Source organism: Malaclemys terrapin, chromosome 10, assembly GCF_027887155.1.
Source record: "Malaclemys terrapin pileata isolate rMalTer1 chromosome 10, rMalTer1.hap1, whole genome shotgun sequence".
Classification (NCBI taxonomy): domain Eukaryota; kingdom Metazoa; phylum Chordata; order Testudines; family Emydidae; genus Malaclemys; species Malaclemys terrapin.
Window position 1 is genome coordinate 34,269,330 of NC_071514.1, and position 17,641 is coordinate 34,286,970.

At 41.2% G+C, this 17,641-nt stretch overlaps 1 protein-coding gene across 2 annotated transcripts in view; it reads left to right on the forward strand.

Moving 5' to 3' along the window:
• USP3 (ubiquitin specific peptidase 3) overlaps positions 1-17,641 on the forward strand; it is a 67,946-nt gene that overhangs the window by 8,734 nt on the left and 41,571 nt on the right. The window contains exons 1-3 of one of the 2 annotated variants that reach the window (XM_054041894.1): positions 8,745-8,805; positions 8,915-9,042; positions 11,346-11,477. In XM_054041894.1, coding sequence (XP_053897869.1) covers positions 9,038-9,042; positions 11,346-11,477 — 137 coding nt within the window. In that variant the 5' untranslated portion in view covers positions 8,745-8,805; positions 8,915-9,037. Of the gene's footprint in view, positions 1-8,744; positions 8,806-8,914; positions 9,043-11,345; positions 11,478-17,641 lie in introns of those variants that run through there. The other variant, XM_054041893.1, reaches the window with a different exon arrangement.

Here is a 17,641-nt window from a genome sequence, read left to right on the forward strand (position 1 = left end):
TTACATTTAAGTAAATGTTGCACTAGTAATAATTAAACAGCAACAAAACCCTCAGATACTGATCATTCAAAATGTGATAGAAGCTGAGATTAAATAACAGATTTAGAAGTAAAATCATATATGATATAGTTTGCTAGATTAAAGTAATGGTGGGGGAAAATGCACTAGTTATTTTGTGGTGGAATGTATAGCACTATATATTTAAGTTAAGGATAGAAATGTTTTGTGGGGTGCAAAGAGTAACCTAGTATGGAAATTTTCTGATTTAAAATATCCTGCCAAGTCTTACTATACTGTTTAGAAATCTAATGAATTGCCTAAAAATATGGCATTTCTGCAAACTGAAAACTAATCTTGTCGCTATTATTAAAGAAGCATCCTTGTGTAATGTTAGTGATGTTTGTGACCTTTTTTTCTCCACAGCCCCTGACAAAAAAGCCAGAATTGACTGACTGCCATAGTTTTAGCAGTGTCTAATTTTTGTTTGGCCTGGTTCTCTATTCTTTGTTTAACCACTTCCTCAGGAACTAGTATCTCTGTTTAGCCCGAGTTAGAAGTTATAGCGTAATTACAGTTTTTTTTCCCCCTACCTGAGTGTCTGCTCGTCCAGTATCTGTTTAAAGAATACAAACAAATATGGACCTTGCTGTATCTTTCTATTACCAGGTTTTTCAATTGCTTACGTAATCACAAAATATCAGGGCTGCAGCCAGCACAGTTGAATGCAATTTACGAAGTGGATTGTAAACAGGAGAAATTAATCTGTTGTTCTCTGATGAGCATGTTTCAATGCTAGCATGTTTCTAGTACTTTAATTACCTTATTTTATTTATTCTTGGGGAATGAGTGTTTACTTCCCATCATGTTACTTTTGAATTCTTATTCAGCAGTTATTTGGCAGGTCTATGCTCAGTTTGATGTTTTCAAAATCAGTTGACTTAGGCCAGTCAGGAAAGTTCTTGCATTACACTAAGCATTGCTTTTACTTACAGTGACAAGTAGCAAATATCAGGACATACTGCAAATGTACAATTGTGTATTAGTGTCTGCATGAGTATAGTGAAAGCAGGAAAACAAAATGTGGCCCCAGCTCTTTTTCTGACTTCATCATTGCTTTGCTTTGCTTTTGATGCTTAAGGCAGATGGCAGAAAAAATGAGACTGACTTTTTCGCAGGTTTATGGTGAGGGTGGGAGTATTACTGTAATTCTGAAAACCTCATTCACAATCTGTAATTTTAAGTGAAGTCTCAACCAGCCAGAGACTTGATATAAACAACAATTTATTCTTATGCATCTCTTTGTCACGTGAGAGCATGTGCCATTAAAAGAACAGTTAACTCATTTTTGTACAGGGTGTTAAACTCTGAGAAACTAGATTCCTTGGGAAAAATATTCCTTTGACAGTTGAGACATTAATTTGCCTTCCTTCCTTCTTTTCTCCTTTCCCTGGTAAATGGGTGTTAACAAAACATTTTAAACAGTCTAATTAAAAATCACTTCCTATCAGTCAGATTTCCCCTTGGCCCCAGATCCTGCAGGGAGCTTAGGGGAGGCTTGATTCGTGCCCATGCAGATCCCCGTTGGGGCACTGGTAAGACGACATCATAGTTTAGGTTCACATGGAAGGTTCTGCAAAGGTGCAGGGATCCATCTGCAGTGATGCTTATTGCAGGACTGACACTGTAAATAGTATCTGTGATATCCTCTTACTAGTTCATTGGTTGTCCAAAGGGTCTTACAGGAACAATATGTAGATGAGACTTGAATTTCTGATAAGCGTAATAAGCAGGGAAATTAAAAGGAAAATACCAAACCAAAACCCCAACCTCTTCTGGCTTTCTTGATGCATCAGAAATGAGCAATCCCCCCCCCCCTTTTTTTTTTTTCCTTTTCTTTCGCAGATGATTTAGTTCAGAGGTTCTCAAACTGTGGTTTGTGGACCACCATTGGTCTGCAAGCTCCATTCAGGTGGTCAGCGGATAGTTCCCTCTATGGTGCATGCCTTGGCGGCTGCACACAAAAAAATGAAGGGCCACCCACCTAATTAGTGGAGTCATGCCTGCACAGCTCCACTAATTAGGTGCCTGGACCCTGGAGAAGATGCACGTGTAAGGTGAGGTGGTGGCCTTGGGGCGGGGGGGTGGGGGAGATAGGGGGTAGATGGGAGGGGGCAGTAGGGTGAGAAGTGGGAGTGGGGGGAATTTGAGATATGGAGGGCTGTGGCGGCCAGAGAAAGAGGCGACTTTCCCCAGCTCCAGGGCTGCAGCTGTCGGGGAGAGATGGCCCTTGTTCCCAGCCTCAGCTCTGTGGCTGCTGGTGGCAGGGGAGAGACCCCCCTCCTTCCCAGCCCCAGCTTGGGAGCTGCTGCGGCGGGGGAGAGAGGGCACATCCATCTCATTAGAAAGGTAAGACTACTGATATTAAAATATAAGTTGTGTGCTTTTATTTGTAGAACAAAAAACATTTTTTTTTTTAATATAGCGCTTTTATCCAAAGTGCTTTACAATAGTTAGCTAATGGTACAAACAACATTTGGAAAGATCATTAAGTGATACGCCAAGACCCTCAGCAATTTTCAAGTGGTCCGTGGAAAAAAGAAAGTTTGAGAACCACTGATTTAGTTTATACCAGGGATGACCAAGTAACCATTTTTAAATTGCAAATTTTCCCAGTACACTTCCTCTTTGAGTTTTACATAAATATTGATGCTGAATTACTTTTGCAGATTAGAAACTCTTCACAAACAACATGCAGTCATACTTACTCTGCTTTAGGCCTGCTTTGTGCAACTGGGTCTGGGCTGGCAGAAACCTATGAACATCCCCATAGTATTTATAACTCAAATATTGCGACATCAAGCTATTGCATGAGACCTAGAAAATGACTTTTACCCCTACATTTTTAAAGCAGCACATAATGTTTAACTTGCCAACTCCTAGTCAAGTTGTTTAGGGTGGGGTTTGTGGCTAAATTCCTACCCAGCACTTTGAAAATTTCCTCATAACACTTTTCCCCTTTCTCTTACTCATGCAAAACAGCTTTCATTACAATTGCTCAACCAGAGTTGATAGCATCCAATTTGTTAAATTCAAAACAGATACTCATTTTAAGATGTGTATATAGTCAAAAATAAGTCATTTGGGTGGGTATCTTGGCTTTTTAAATCCTGGAAGCCTTCACTAAATTTAGAAGATTAATTCTGTAAAATTGTAGCATTCTGCTTGGAGGTGTTTTTGGGACACTTCTGTCCCTCTGACTTTAGCATGAGTGTAAATATTAGTACTCATTGCTTCCCTGTATGGTTGTAGCTATTCCAGTTGCCTGAGGTAGTCTCCCTTTTTGTAGGTGCACACTCTTTTCAAGAGTGCCAGTCAAGGGAAACTACGGCAACATATGAATTAATAAAATACTAATTGGCATCAATAAAATCCAGAACAAGTAGTAATATTTATATATAAATCCCTCAGGGTGCTGGAAATAGATTGGAAAATAATCATGAACCCAATTAAGTATAGAAACAAATGAAGGTTAAAAGGAAAGAGATTGGAAGAAAAGATAATCAATATGGAGTCAGCAGCTGTTCTAAAATCCATTTGGGGAGGGGAGAGCTGTAAGGCACTGAAGAAGGAAGGAAATGAGATGGGTTTCAGAGGGTAGTGAATGCCACACTGTTTAGCCCATCCAGGGCCGGCTCCAGGTTTTTTGCCGCCCCAAGCCAAAAAAAAAAAAAAAAAAGCTGGAGTGCTGCTGCCAAAGCAAAAGAAAGGGCTGGAGTGCTGCCCCAAAGGGCCAGAATGCCGCCCCTTTAAAAGTGCCACCCCAAGCACATGCTTGAGACGCTGGTGCCTAGAGCCGGACCTGAGCCCACCATAGCAAAAGTGCAATCAGCTCTGACTTCAGTAGCAGAAATGGGATCTTTTCAACAGCATGTGTGAGCAGAGTGTCTGTTAGTACAAGGTTCAAGAAGCAGGACTTCAGGGTTGCCAGAGCCAACTCCATTAAGGACTTTAATAACCAGTAATTCAAATGATCTATCTGTCACTGTACAGACAGGCAAAGTAAAGAAGGTAAGAGGCTAGCAGACCTGGACTCTAATCAGAGCTCTGCCAGCTACTTGTAGTGTGACCTTGGCCAAGTCACTTGACCTCTGTTTCTGAGAAATGTGGCTCGTACTTGATACCATGCTCTGAGCTCCTCCGATGGAAGGCCCTGCGTAAGTGCAGAGTTCTATTTGATGGAAAATTTCCATCAAAATGAAACTGATTAAAGACTTCATGTATAAATTTTATATTTTTAGTGAAGAGTTTTGTTTTCCCACCACTATTAATCATTTTCCAGCCTTTGTTTTGCAGCTCTTTCTTCTCCCTCTTTATCTCCGCAAGTCTTTGTAGAACTGATAGTAGAGGAGAATCTTGGCCTGGTTTCATAGGCTTGATTAGTCTATCCTGTGACCTCATGCATCACGCAATACAGCTGCTATTTCACGTTTTTCCCTGTGAGTCGCTATTCCTTTTCCCCTCAAGGGCTGCTGCTGGAGTCTGCCCAACTCGTCTTATGTGCCAGACAGACAAGCTTCTGAGAAAGATGAAGTAGGGACAGTTTTCTTAACAAAACAGAGCAGTGGGTCGCTATTAGACAGAATGGGGTAAAAAATAGGGGAAGTGAAAGCAATTCTAATTGTGCTTCCAAATATTTTTAACATTATTCTCTACATGCAACTTTCCCTGGAAGCTCAGTACTGTAGTCCTGTTGTCTCCCCCTCTCCCCCCCCAAGGTCTTGTCTACACCAGGTATATCGGTATAATTATACTGTTAAAGTTACACTGATCTTTCTCCCCCCCATATGGATGCTCTTTTACCGGGGCGGCGGCTTCTTTTTTTTTTTTTTTTTTTGGATTTAGCTTGTACTGACATAAGCAAGACTGAAAACAAGCCACTGTTTTTCCAAATAAAAAGTATTTTTACACAAACTGTACAAAATGTGTCCATATGGGGAGTCACATTAGTGTAACTACTGCTGTATAATTATACCTGTGTAGTAGTGCTGGTAAATTTACCTGTGTAGATTTAATAAGCTATTTTATAAAGAATGAAAGAGCAGTTATTGGAAACTGCTCAACGATCTTAATCTTGGTCCCTATTCAACCAGCTTCTAGACTTCATTAATTACTGGCTGAACTTCATACTCATCCCAGAGTGTTGCTCTTGTTATGCCAATGTTTTATAACTTTTTCTTTATCTTTATTCCATTGTTAAGGAGCTGTTTCCTCACATCCAGGTTGTGAAATAAAGTCTGTGGTAGACATGGCTTAGGTTATTTCTACTCTGTGATTTGCAAGGCAGCCGATTAGAGTTCATTACATACCCTTAACGCCATATGCCAAATGCTTCCATGGGTACTGCATCACACGGGTTCTTAACGTGGCACTTTATAAGGGCTGTTTCCTGTTTGTCTCCTGCTCTTCCTGATCCGTGTGTGTATGAGTTAATGCAGTGGATTCTTTAAACAAAACTATTTTAGTGTGTGTGCAACGTGCCTCAGGTTTTGGTCCACTGGTTGAATTATTAGCTTGCCTGGGCTGGGCTGGATATTGATGGAGAGCTCAACATGAACGCTGATCCATGCCCCCCACAAAACTATTAATTTGGGGCTTTGTTTGTATGCAGCACACACACTGAAATTTTCTATAGTCAAAGCCCACAACTCTATGCTATAAGGAAGTAGGGTCTTTTGTCTCTGCTGTTTTTGTTTCATTGGAATACTCTGGAGAGCTGTGTGAAATAACATATCTTACAAGATCCATAAGTGCTCACACAAGAAAGAACACGAGGGTGAGGCAGGGAGGGACCCTTGATGAGCATGCACCCATCAGCCTGCATAGAACAGAATGACTAAGGTTTGATAAGTGTTACTCATCAGGATGGGACACAGAAACTGGAAGAAACCTACACTATTTGAACTCTTCTTCTGAATGGTCTTAACTACAGAGGATTTCAGTGTGAAACTCACTGGAATGAGTCTGTACATTTGGTGTTAGATTGTTTACTTTTTGGGGAAGGGTCCATTGCTCCTTTTTTGTTTGTAAAGTCCTTTGATTGCTTTGGGTGCTATATAAATAATTAACTAGAATTCAAGTTTCACTTGCAGCGATTACACTGTAGAAGACAGAATTTTCCCTCCGTTATGTGATCGAATGTATAGTTTCAACACTTCCAAGCAAGCTGATGGTAATGTACAATGGCAAATGACTCATTATTTGAGGCAGCATTGTAGCAGCACAGATTTATTTTCCCCTCTTTCAGATATTAACATCTTTTTCTAAACACTTAAGGCCATTCTAAAAATACAGCAAAACGGCTCAGTTGGTAACTGCTGTAGTGGGCACTTAAGTTCAAGAGCAGCCAAGGTTCCTGAGCTTGTCTAATGACTGAGGGAGGTGACTACTACTATTAAGCTTTTTGCTTAATTAAAATGTCTTAAGCTGTTTGTAGGACGTAGCTCTCTTCTAGATGCATTTTTGCAAAATGCTTTTGTTCCCTATATTTTTAAAGTAGCATTCAAAAAAGCCAATGGCAACAGTGAATACAGGCATGAGCAAAATAGCCCAAATAATTGTTTCTCTTTCCCCCCCTTCTCTTGAATATATGGTACTTTCTATGACTTTAAGAATCCCAGTGAGTCAAGTCTACTTTGACATCCAGCTAGATCCGTAGCTCTTTGCTTTGAAAGTTGGAGGATAGCCTAACCCTTCCAACAAATGTGTTGCAGGAATTGCCAAGCAGTAGAGAATCTGTTTCCTCACCCTCAGTGCTATGTTTTGTCAACTGCACAAAGCAGCCCCCCTCTGATACAACTATCCTCTACCAACCTAAAGGGTTCTTCTATTTGAGGGGCAATTGTTGAGGTTTTATAATTTACATGGACTGAGGAGGGATTTGTCATGAGCCTGTGCTTTTATAAGGACCGGTCTTGTTCTTTTTCACTTGACAAACACTTTTTCATTCCCATTTATTTTTTAATTTGAAATACAAACCAACACAGTCCTGCCTCATTCTGTCCTATCTGTTGTGTACCAGTATCATCTATGGGATCAGTACAACTTTAGAAATGGGATGTGAAATCTTCCACTGTAGAGTCACAAAAATTATGTAAACAGTTGTTTTTTAAAACAAAACCAAAAAAAGTGAAAATGTAGGTTGCATCTACACTACACTTCTACAGCGGCACAACATCTGCATCTACACTGGGAGGTGGGTAGGAGGTTAGGTTGATGTAACCACAGCACTCAGAGTGAGAAATGTTCATAGCCTGGAGAGACATAGCTAGGTCCATCTAAGTTTTAAGTGTAGACCAGGCCTTAGTAACAATAATATATTTAAAAATGAATCTTGCGGGCTTTCCTCCACCATACCACTCAAACGACTTTTACCTTCCTCTGCAGCATGGGGCACGGGTCAATCGCAGGTTTAAACTAGTGTAAATGGTGGAGTCTCTGTAATTTGAAGTCTTTAAACCATGGTTTGAGGACTTCAGTATCTCAGCCAAATGTTAGGGGTCTATTACACGAGCAGGTGGGTGAGGTTCTGTGGCCTGCAATGTGCAGGAGGTCAGCTAGATCATCCGGATGGCCCCTTCTGACCTTAAGTCTGAGTCAGTGGTCCCCAAACTTTTTCAATTCTGCCCACCTCTTACCCAGTTCACACACCCCCAGGAACTGGGGTGGGGTATAGGGTGAGTGGGGCAGGACGGGGAGAGGGAGCCACGCTTTTAGTGTCTGGGCAGCTGGAACTGGGGCTGGGACCAGGACCGGAGCAGAACTGGGGCCAAGAACGGAGATGTGTGGCTTTCCCTCTCTGCCCCCCGAGGGGGCTGGTCCAGGCCTGCCATGGCCCCCTGGATGTTCCACTGTGCTCCCCTAAGGTGGCGCGCCCCACAGTTTGGGGACCACTGGTCTGAGTCTATGAGAGAACAATTTGAAATAGTCACTATCAAATACTGTAGATTCTTTAAAATAAGTTTTACAATATATGAATAGGAGTGTTTTTTTCCATAGTGAATATATTGGAGATTTTACATTTAAATATTCCTGTGAGGGGTTGTGAATTTACCACACAACAGCATTTTGCTTATGAATCAGAAAATGGAACATTCTCTTAAGAAGTGAAACTGCCCTGTCTACTTTTATTTTCCTACCTGACTGAAGTTAAAAAAGGAAACGCACTATTAATGGTGAAAAGTCAGTTATTTAAATTCTTGGAGTTCTAAATCTAGGATGGAGTTAGGAGTTTTACTGTAAACTATGTCTGTTTTGGCCCAGTGCTCCCTTTAAAGGTTGGTAAAATTTTAGGGCTAAAACTTTTCTCCCCTACAAGGAAAACTGCATTTCAATATTCGACATATTTGCAGATATAATGAAGAGTAAATTTACTAACTGTTCTGAGTCTGAGATTTGTCACTAATATAGTACAAGAGCTGAATGTGCAGAAGCAAAAATGTGATCCTTAACAATATGAACAGTAGGTAAATGCCTGTGCCTGAAATTAAAAATGAAGGAAGACTAACATGCCTTGGTATCAGCCACCTCTCCTGCAGTCCCTACTCTAGATTAACATGACTATTTTGATATTTTATATAACCATACAGTCAAAATGGAGCCAGAGGAGAGCTAGTTCCATCTCACAAGATGGATTCTATAACTGTAATATCACAGCCAATTCACTTGACTTTCTTTTTGTTTAATAGTGTGCCGATCCAATAAAAGTCCCTGGGTTTGTCTGACTTGTTCAAGTGTCCATTGTGGAAGGTAGGTACAGCACATATTGATTTGGAAATTACTTAACCCCCCTTTTTAATACTCTTTTCATCACCTTCCCTCTGCTTCTTGTTCTATTTAAAACAATCTCCCTCCAAAGGATGTCTGAATGTCCCTGTTCCATTGTTCCTCCACACCGGAATATAGTGTCAAAGGAGCTATTGCAGTTCAGCGATTTATACACGTATGCTGAACACGCCTCTCTACTTCCCATACGTGCGTGATGAGGTATTTTTCTTTTTATTTAAAAGCAAAAATAGCTTATTAATGTTGCAGTAGCAATTAATATGGTGTGTCAATGGAACTGTTTCAAGCAGAAGACACAGTGGCAGTGGAACTGCATTTTTTTCTTGTAAAGACCTCCATAATATTTGAAACACTTTTATATTTACAAAAGGAATTTACTGCATTGACTGATTAGTAGATTGATTCAAAATAAAGCTGCTTCTGCTGTAGCAGATTAAAAACAAATAGGTATTTCTTGGTATTCTCTAAATCAAAATCTTGCCCAGCTGGTTTTGTGAGATAGCAAGTATCCAGTTTAAACTGAAAAGATCTTAAATGTGTTTTCAGGGTACCTTAGAATAAAAGAGTTTCCCATGGCTATATTGACAGCAGCTGGTGCAGGTGTGTCTTTATCTGATTTTGGTGTACATTGAAATACATAGAAATATGTACATACAACAATGTAGTGGTTGAGATGATAATTCACACTTCAAAAGACCTAGTAGAAATTGGCTGGTAAATGTGTTTTGAGATGTACATGTCTGAGGTTAGTCTAGCTGGTTGTCACATTCAGACAAAGACTATGGGAAATAAAAACACTTAAAGTGAGGTCTTACCACATGCACTGCCAGGTTTTTGTCCTGGAAAACCACCATTAAGCTTAGTGAGTTTCTCTCTTAGATAGATCCCAGTACATTCTATTTTCACTTTACTTTAACTGCCTGTTCCTGTAGAGCAGTGTTTCCCAAACTTGGGATGCCGCTTGTGTAGGGAAAGCCCCTGGCGGCCTGGGCCGGTTTGTTTACCTGCTGTGTCCGCAGGTCCGGCCGATCGCAGCTCTCACTGGCTGCGGTTCGCTGCTCCAGGCCAATGGGAGCTGCTGGAAGTGGTGGTCAGTACGTCCCTCGGCCTGCGCTGCTTCCAGCAGCTCCCATTGGCCTGGAGCAGCGAACCTGGACACAGCAGGTAAACAAAGTGGCCCTGTCCACCAGGGGCTTTCCCTACATAAGCGGCGTCCCAAGTTTGGGAAACACTGCTGTAGAGGTAAGAATATGGTAACTACTTTAATAATTTCTTTCATATCAAAAGCTTCAGCACAAAAAAACCTCTTTGATTTTCCTGTATTTCAAAAGTTAATAGCTTGGAGGGAGGGAGATGGGAAACAGCACCATATTATGTGAATGATCAAAGGCTGAAATCCATAACTTGGAATATTTTACTCATTCTGTGTGGTTTTTACTGTTGTTACCAAACCTTTGTTATATGTAGTTAATAGGATTTGAATTAAATTTTTACTCAGTTACGTTAGATCTTAAAACTGCTGTCAACCCAGGAATTAAACATCTTTGAATGAGAAAGCACCATCATTGTGGTCTGGAAATCTCTAGGATGTAGGGAACCAGCAGGATCTTTTGTTCAGGTAACATTTAAAATACAAAAAGAGAAAATAGAGCCACCCATATCTTCACTTGAAGTGCCACATTGTTCTCTCACCTAGATTTGGGGAGGAGAGAAGAATTACAATGCAACAAAAGTATCTCTTGCATTTCCAAATTAAAAACTTTTTTTCCCTATTGTCGGACAGCCTTAGATTAATGGGAGCACCTCAAATTTTGGGAGTGAAAATGATCACCTTTTCACCTGGTATGCTTTTTGTATATGAAGGGTTCTACAGACTTTTAAATTGCTCTTCATTACATGACCTCAGGCCCAGTGCCTCCCAAATTCATGGACTTCACAATAAAATACAAGAGCTTCAGTTTTAAATCACTGTCTGCAGAGCACTGAAGCTTGTATGTAGAAGTTAGTGTTCAGTTAAAGCAATTGCAGACATGGTGAGCACTGGAAGGAAAAAGAGCCAGGCTGTAGGAAAAACGTACTGGGGCAGAGAGGGATAAGCTAAATGCTGATGTCTTAATGTGGACAAGGAGAGCTAACATTCTTTTCCTGATACAAATATGTGGCAGGTCATAAGAGACTCATCTGCAGGGGTTGGCTTAGAGACCAGTGGTGTGTGTGTGTGTGTGTGTGTGTGTGTGTGCGTGTGCGCGCGCGCATGCTTGAGAGTTGGGGGGAGAGGAGGAGAGATTTTAAAAGGAGCTTAGCCAGCGTTTATAATTGCAAAGTCTTAAATATTTTTTTTCATAGAGGTGACTTGCATATTTAACACACTAACAGCTGCATTTGGGAGTACTTTTTTTTATTTTTTTTTATTTTTTAAGACTACTATATCTTTTCCCTTAAGCTTTGGTTAAATAACTGTTTAAAATATGAAGAGTTTTTTTGTGGTCTCTTCTTTCTTTAAGATATGTGAATGGCCATGCAAAGAAACATTATGAAGATGCACAGATTCCTTTAACCAATCATAAGAAAACAGAAAAGCAAGAGAAAGTTCAGCATACTGTGTGCATGGATTGCAGTAGTTACAGTACATATTGGTAAGTAAATATTTGCAGCATGTCAGTTCATGACATTGTTATATATTCTGATGTGCAGGTATTAGTAACCCATTTGGAACATAGAGAAACATTATATATTTTTTAAAGTCATAGTATACATATCCTCAGCCTTTGCTGTTTTGAAATAGAAACAGTATGTGAAAGCTCTCTCTGCTTTGAGATGTATTTTAGATCTGTAATTAAAGCTAGATTCCTATGTTACAAGTGACATACAGGAGGTTTTTAAATGTGTATAATGTGGATTTGTTTAGTTGTGGCAATTTTTGCGTATAGAGCGTATCTTTGGAATGCAAATAAGAGTACCAGTCCATTCTTGCCCAACGGATCTGCTTCCTGTGTGTGTGCCTTTGTGTCATCTTCTCTGCTGACTTTCTGGTGGAAAGACTAGTTTTTCCTGATGGAAGTTTTGCAGAGCAATACAGCTATGAGAGAGGGAGCTAGAACCTACTTGTGTGCGAAATCAAACTGTCAACCAAATTCAAATAGCAGAATCTTTATAAATGGGGATATAAGAAGCAGAACGCAGCCCTGGCTGAGTTTGCTCTGCTAGCAATAGCCCTGTAAACTGAGCAAACAGACAGCAAAGGCGGGGAGTGGTGTTGTGGAAGTGATGCTCACCATCTTTCTCCCTTCTCCACCCCACGCAGAATTGTTGACTGCATCTGTTGTTTTTTTCCTCTCGGATTCAGCATTGTTGCTACATATGTTATTGCTCAAGGGGAAAGGCAGAATGGGATTTAAATAGCTGTGTAGTTCTGAATGTGATGTTCTCATAACTCTACAGGACAGATCTCCTCCTCTGAATAAGATGAAATTTTGGGCAGGTGACTTAATATCCATGCTCTGATGCCTCAGGTGTCCTGCTGTAAGAAGGAATGGTTCCATATTAAATGTCCTCAGCGAACCCTGTATTAAGTGGTCTCAGCCAAGAGAAATTGTTTAGCGCAGGGGTCAGCAACCTTTCAAAAGTGGTGTGCCGAGTCTTCATTTATTCACTCTAATTTAAGGTTTCGCATGCCAGTAATACATTTTAACGTTTTTAGAAGGTGTCTTTCTATAAGTCTATAATATATAACTAAACTATTGTTGTATGAAAAGTAAATAAGGTTTTTAAAATGTTTAAGAAGCTTCATTTAAAACTAAATTAAAATGCAGAGCCCCCCCCGGATTGGTGGCCAGGACCCGGGCAGCGTGAGTGCAACTGAAAATCGGCTCATGTGCCACCTTCGGCACGCTTGCCATAGGTTGCCTACACCTGGTTTAGTGCAAGTCAGAAAATTAAGAGTTAAGGCTTATGTAATACATGCAGCAATACCAAATGCTTTATATGAATTGATAGGCAGAGGAGAACGCAGTTTTAACAGTCTTAGGTGGAGTTTACTTCCATTTATATTTTATTTCTCTGCCAAATGAAGAGCATATGGCCCAGTGTGATAATGTATTGAAAAACCCTATTGTATATGCACAAAGCAGCAGAGTTGGGGTTGCTGTGTGAAGATTAAGTCTACATTTCCTGATTTACACTGTTAACATGTCAGTCTTAATGTTGCAATGAAGTTCTTGGCATTACATATTCTGTACTCTGCTCATCATCAAAGTAAGCATGTGGATAGGAATTTGATCTGGATAATATTTGGAATGTTTGCTATATCTTTTAATTGCGCAACAGGTTTGAAAACAGATATTTCAGGTGCTGTTTTGCAGGACTGTTTTATTGTCTATATAATCTGTCAAAATATGCTGAGACTTTATGAACTGCATATCTGATCTCACTGTGAAGTTTCAATGAAATCTCAGAGTGAAGCTGTCTGAATATTTCATTTTCCTAAACAAAAGGCCTTAAGCTCAGAGCTGATAAAGGAAATTGTGAGATTATATAATGTGATCTCCAAACACAGAACTATGAAAGTGGTGCAGCGCTCCTTGTGAGAAAGGTACCTGAGGTAGTGTTTTACGGAGTCCGTTTCTAAAATGAAATACATTTACAAGCTACTTATGAGCTCACGCTTACTGAGGCTCAGTGAAGTGTGATAGGATACTTGCATCAGTAGTAAAAGAGAAACAAAGCAGCATGCAAAGCTTCTTCCGCAGTAAACTGAGTAAAAGATTTGAGTCATATTATGGATGAATTGGAATTAAACTAAATGTTTTGCCCCGGGGAATTACTATTGCACTATAATTCACTAGGAAATGAAGGTGGCGTTTTGTGCAAAGTTATGCAAAGCTGGACATGTTACAGAAGCAGAATTCTTCTGCTTTCACCAAAAGGCCTCGTTGCTTTCACTCTAGCATTCGGAAAAGGATAGCAGCGTCTGGTCTAAAGCAGGTGTCTTCTAGGGACATTATCAAAACTGATTCCATAGGCCATTCAGCGTGGTCAGCATTTTATTTTGTAAATCTCCTGGAACATGTGGGCGAGAACCAGCATCCAGTACAGAAATTCACAGTGCATCAGTTCTAGTTCTATACAGTCTTTACTTCAAAATACTTGTGATCAATTCCAATTTATATTTTGTTGTGTGGTGCTCATGGAAGAGAGAAAAATTGGACTAGACTCAGGCTGACACTATTCAGATTTCTCTATGCTCCTGTAACTATTTACTTCAGTCTGTAGAACAATGACTGTTGCTCAACTAAAGCTTACCAGTTTATGTAAACTGTTAGGTGGAATCCAGTTGTGATTAACTACTGTAATATAACGCTTTTTAAAATGTTACTCAGTGGCTTTATAAACGTAGGTTTCAGAGTAGCAGCCGTGTTAGTCTGTATCCGCAAAAAGAACAGGAATACTTGTGGCACCTTAGAGACTAACAAATTTATTAGAGCATAAGCTTTCGTGGGCTACAGCCCACTTCTTCAGATGCATATAGAATGGAACATATATTGAGATATATTTACACACACATACAGAGAGCACGAACAGGTGGGAGTTGTCTTGCCAACTCTGAGAGGCCAGTTAAGTGAGAGAGAGAAAAGGTTCAAAAGTTTTTTTTTTTTCTTTTTTTCTCTTAATTGGCCTCTCAGAGTTGGTAAGACAACTCCCACCTGTTCATGTTCTCTGTATGTGTGTATATATATCTCCTCAATATATGTTCCATTCTATATGCATCCGAAGAAGTGGGCTGTAGCCCATGAAAGCTTATGTGCTAATAAATTTGTTAGTCTCTAAGGTGTCACAAGTACTCCTGTTCTTTTTATAAACGTAGACAGTATAATGGAAATCACATTTAGGTGACACTGTGCCTTTCAAGTGAGCATCCGTTTAGGATTAATGTTGGTGTGTCATGCAAACAGTGTGGCTAGCCACTAGTATTCAGAAGTCAGAATAACAAAATAAAATCTTGATATTTTACTTCTGACTCTTAAATCCGTGGGCACAAAGGGTTTGTTTCCCCCTTGCAGTTTGTGCATTGAGCTTTAAAGCTGAAAGGCTGTGTGTGGGGAAGGCTGCCTGGCTTTTTGAAAGCGGACTTTGCTATTTCGTTTCCCTGGGTGTAGTAGCAAAGAGAGCTTTCATTTCACTACTATGTCACAAGCCCCCATTTAGCCTGCAGGAAGGCTCTCCGCTGACCAGAGGGCACATCATCTCGTCAGCTTTTAGGAAGTGCCATAGACGTACACACAATAGGGACAAGGATATTTGTAATCATACAAAAATTAAGATTTGGATCAGCAGTTCCGGAACTCCTAAAGCTCCTGAACATTTCTGTCCCTCAGACTGGCGTGCGTACCTAGGGTTTCACTCTACACCAGGGGTTGGCAACTTCTGGCACGCGGCTTGCCAGGGTAAGCACCCGGGTCAGTTTGTTTACCTACTGCATCTGCAGGTTCGGCCTATTGCAGCTCCCACTGGCCACGGTTCGTCGCTCCAGGCCAATGGGGTCTGCGGGAAGGGGCGAGGGATGTGCTGGCTGCCACTTCCCGACGCCGCCATTGGCCTGGAGCGGCAAACCACGGCCAGTGGGAGCCGCGATCGGCCGAACCCGCGGACGCAGAAGGTAAACAAACTGGCCTGGCCCGCCAGGGTGCTTATCCTGGCGAGCCGCGTGCCAGAGGTTGACGACCCCTGCTCTGCACACCTATTGTAATAATCTTTGTATAAAATATGCCTTGTGACATATCAGAAAACGAACTCCTCACTGGTGAATATTATCATGAAATGTATGTAGTAAAGTTATAAACATAAGCTGAAATTAGGTCTGAAATGTGTTTACCAGACAAGTCTGGGTAAACCAGTTTCTCAAAGACAAAGGACTAGCTGATGCCTCTAGCCAGGTGTCAGGAACGTTGATGGGCAATCGCCTAACAAGTGGCCATTCTTTGGCAAGGGAGGAGGGCAGGAACAAACAGATCTGTATCTTAGCAAACAGCTTGAAACCTCTTTCCCCCTGAGACTCTTTATTCATGTTGTGAGGACAGAGACAAACTTTATCTAGGGGTAACCCTCAGGAAAAGGGAGACTATAAAAGTGAGGGGCAAAAACACCCCAGGGTGGTCCTCCCTATCCATCTTTCTCTCTTTCACCTAAAGACAAAAGAAAACAGCCTTTGGACTTAGGAGCAGATCCTGGCCTGAGACTTTGTTCAGCAGTGTTACTGGAAACATGGGGTAAGGGATTTCACCTTGAACCAAGTCTAGTTTAAGTTTTAGTTCTAAGGAAACATATTTTTCTTGTAACCATTTCTGACTTCAATGGCTTATACTTGTACTCACTTAAAACCTTTGCAGTTAAATAAACTTGTTTTTGTCTTTAATCAAAACTAACCCAGTGTTGTGTTTTAAATTGAATTGTGTGGGTAACTCCATTTAAAGTAGCAAACTATTGGATGTTGATCCCCTTAGAGGGGCAATGGACCAGAAATATCTGAGCTGTCCAGGAGAGGGCTGGACAGTGCAGAATACCCATTCTGGCGGGAAAATTTGGACTGGGAGTGTGTTGGGGTCACCTTGCAAGTGGTAACCAAAGCTGGTGGAAACCAGTGTATGACTGGAGGGTGGCTGGCAGGCTGCAGCTATACACAGACACTCGGGGGGTGACCTGCATGCTGTTTGTGAGGGGCCCAGGTTGGGAGCTACAGCAGCAAAACGTGAGATTCCCCAGGTTGCAGGCAAGGGTGACCTAGAATGTCGCTGGTCTGGACTGTGCACTGGAATGTCATACCCTAGTATTGACATGCATAGCTAAGGTATTCTAAATTTTATTTGTAGTTTGCACATAACCTCGATGTAGAATCATAGAATATCAGGGTTGGAAGGGACCTCAGGAGGTCATCTAGTCCAACTGCCTGCTCAAAGCAGGACCAATCCCGAACTAAATCATCCCAGCCAGGGCTTTGTCAAGCCGGGCCTTAAAAACCTCTAAGGAAGGAGATTCCACCACCTCTCTAGGTAACCCATTCCAATGCTTCACCACCCTCCTAGTGAAAAAGCTTTTCCTAATATCCAACCTAAGCCGCCCCCACTGCAACTTGAGACCATTACTCCTTGTTCTGTCATCTGCCACCACTGAGAACAGTCTAGATCCATCCTCTTTGGAACCCCCTTTCAGGTAGTTGAAAGCAGCTATCAAAATCCCCCCTCATTCTTCTCTTCTGCAGACTAAATAATCCCAGTTCCCTCAACCTCTCCTCATAAATCATGTGCTCTAGCCCCCTAATCATTTTTGTTACCCTCCGCTGGACTCTTTCCAGTTTTTCCACATCCTTCTTTTAGTGTAGGGCCCAAAACTGGACACAGTACTCGAGATGAGACCTCACCAATGCCGAATAGAGGGGAATGATCACATCCCTTGATCTGCTAGCAATGCTCCTACTTATACAGCCCAAAATGCCGTTAGCCTTCTTGGCAACAACGGCACACTGTTGACTCATATCCAGCTTCTTGTCCACTGTAACCCCTAGGTCCTTTTCTGCAGAACTGCTGCCTAGCCACTCAGCCCCTAGTCTGTAGCAGTGCATGGGATTCTTTCGTCTTAAGTGCAGGACTCTACACTTGTCCTTGTTTAAAACTAGATCAAATAGTTTCCTGCAATTAGTCTCAGACTCTCGGCTGTTTACATGCTGGTAGGACTGTGATAGCTGAAAAAATAGCAGTGCCATTACTGAAGCTACCTTTGCAGCCTGAGAGATTAGACACTTCATAAA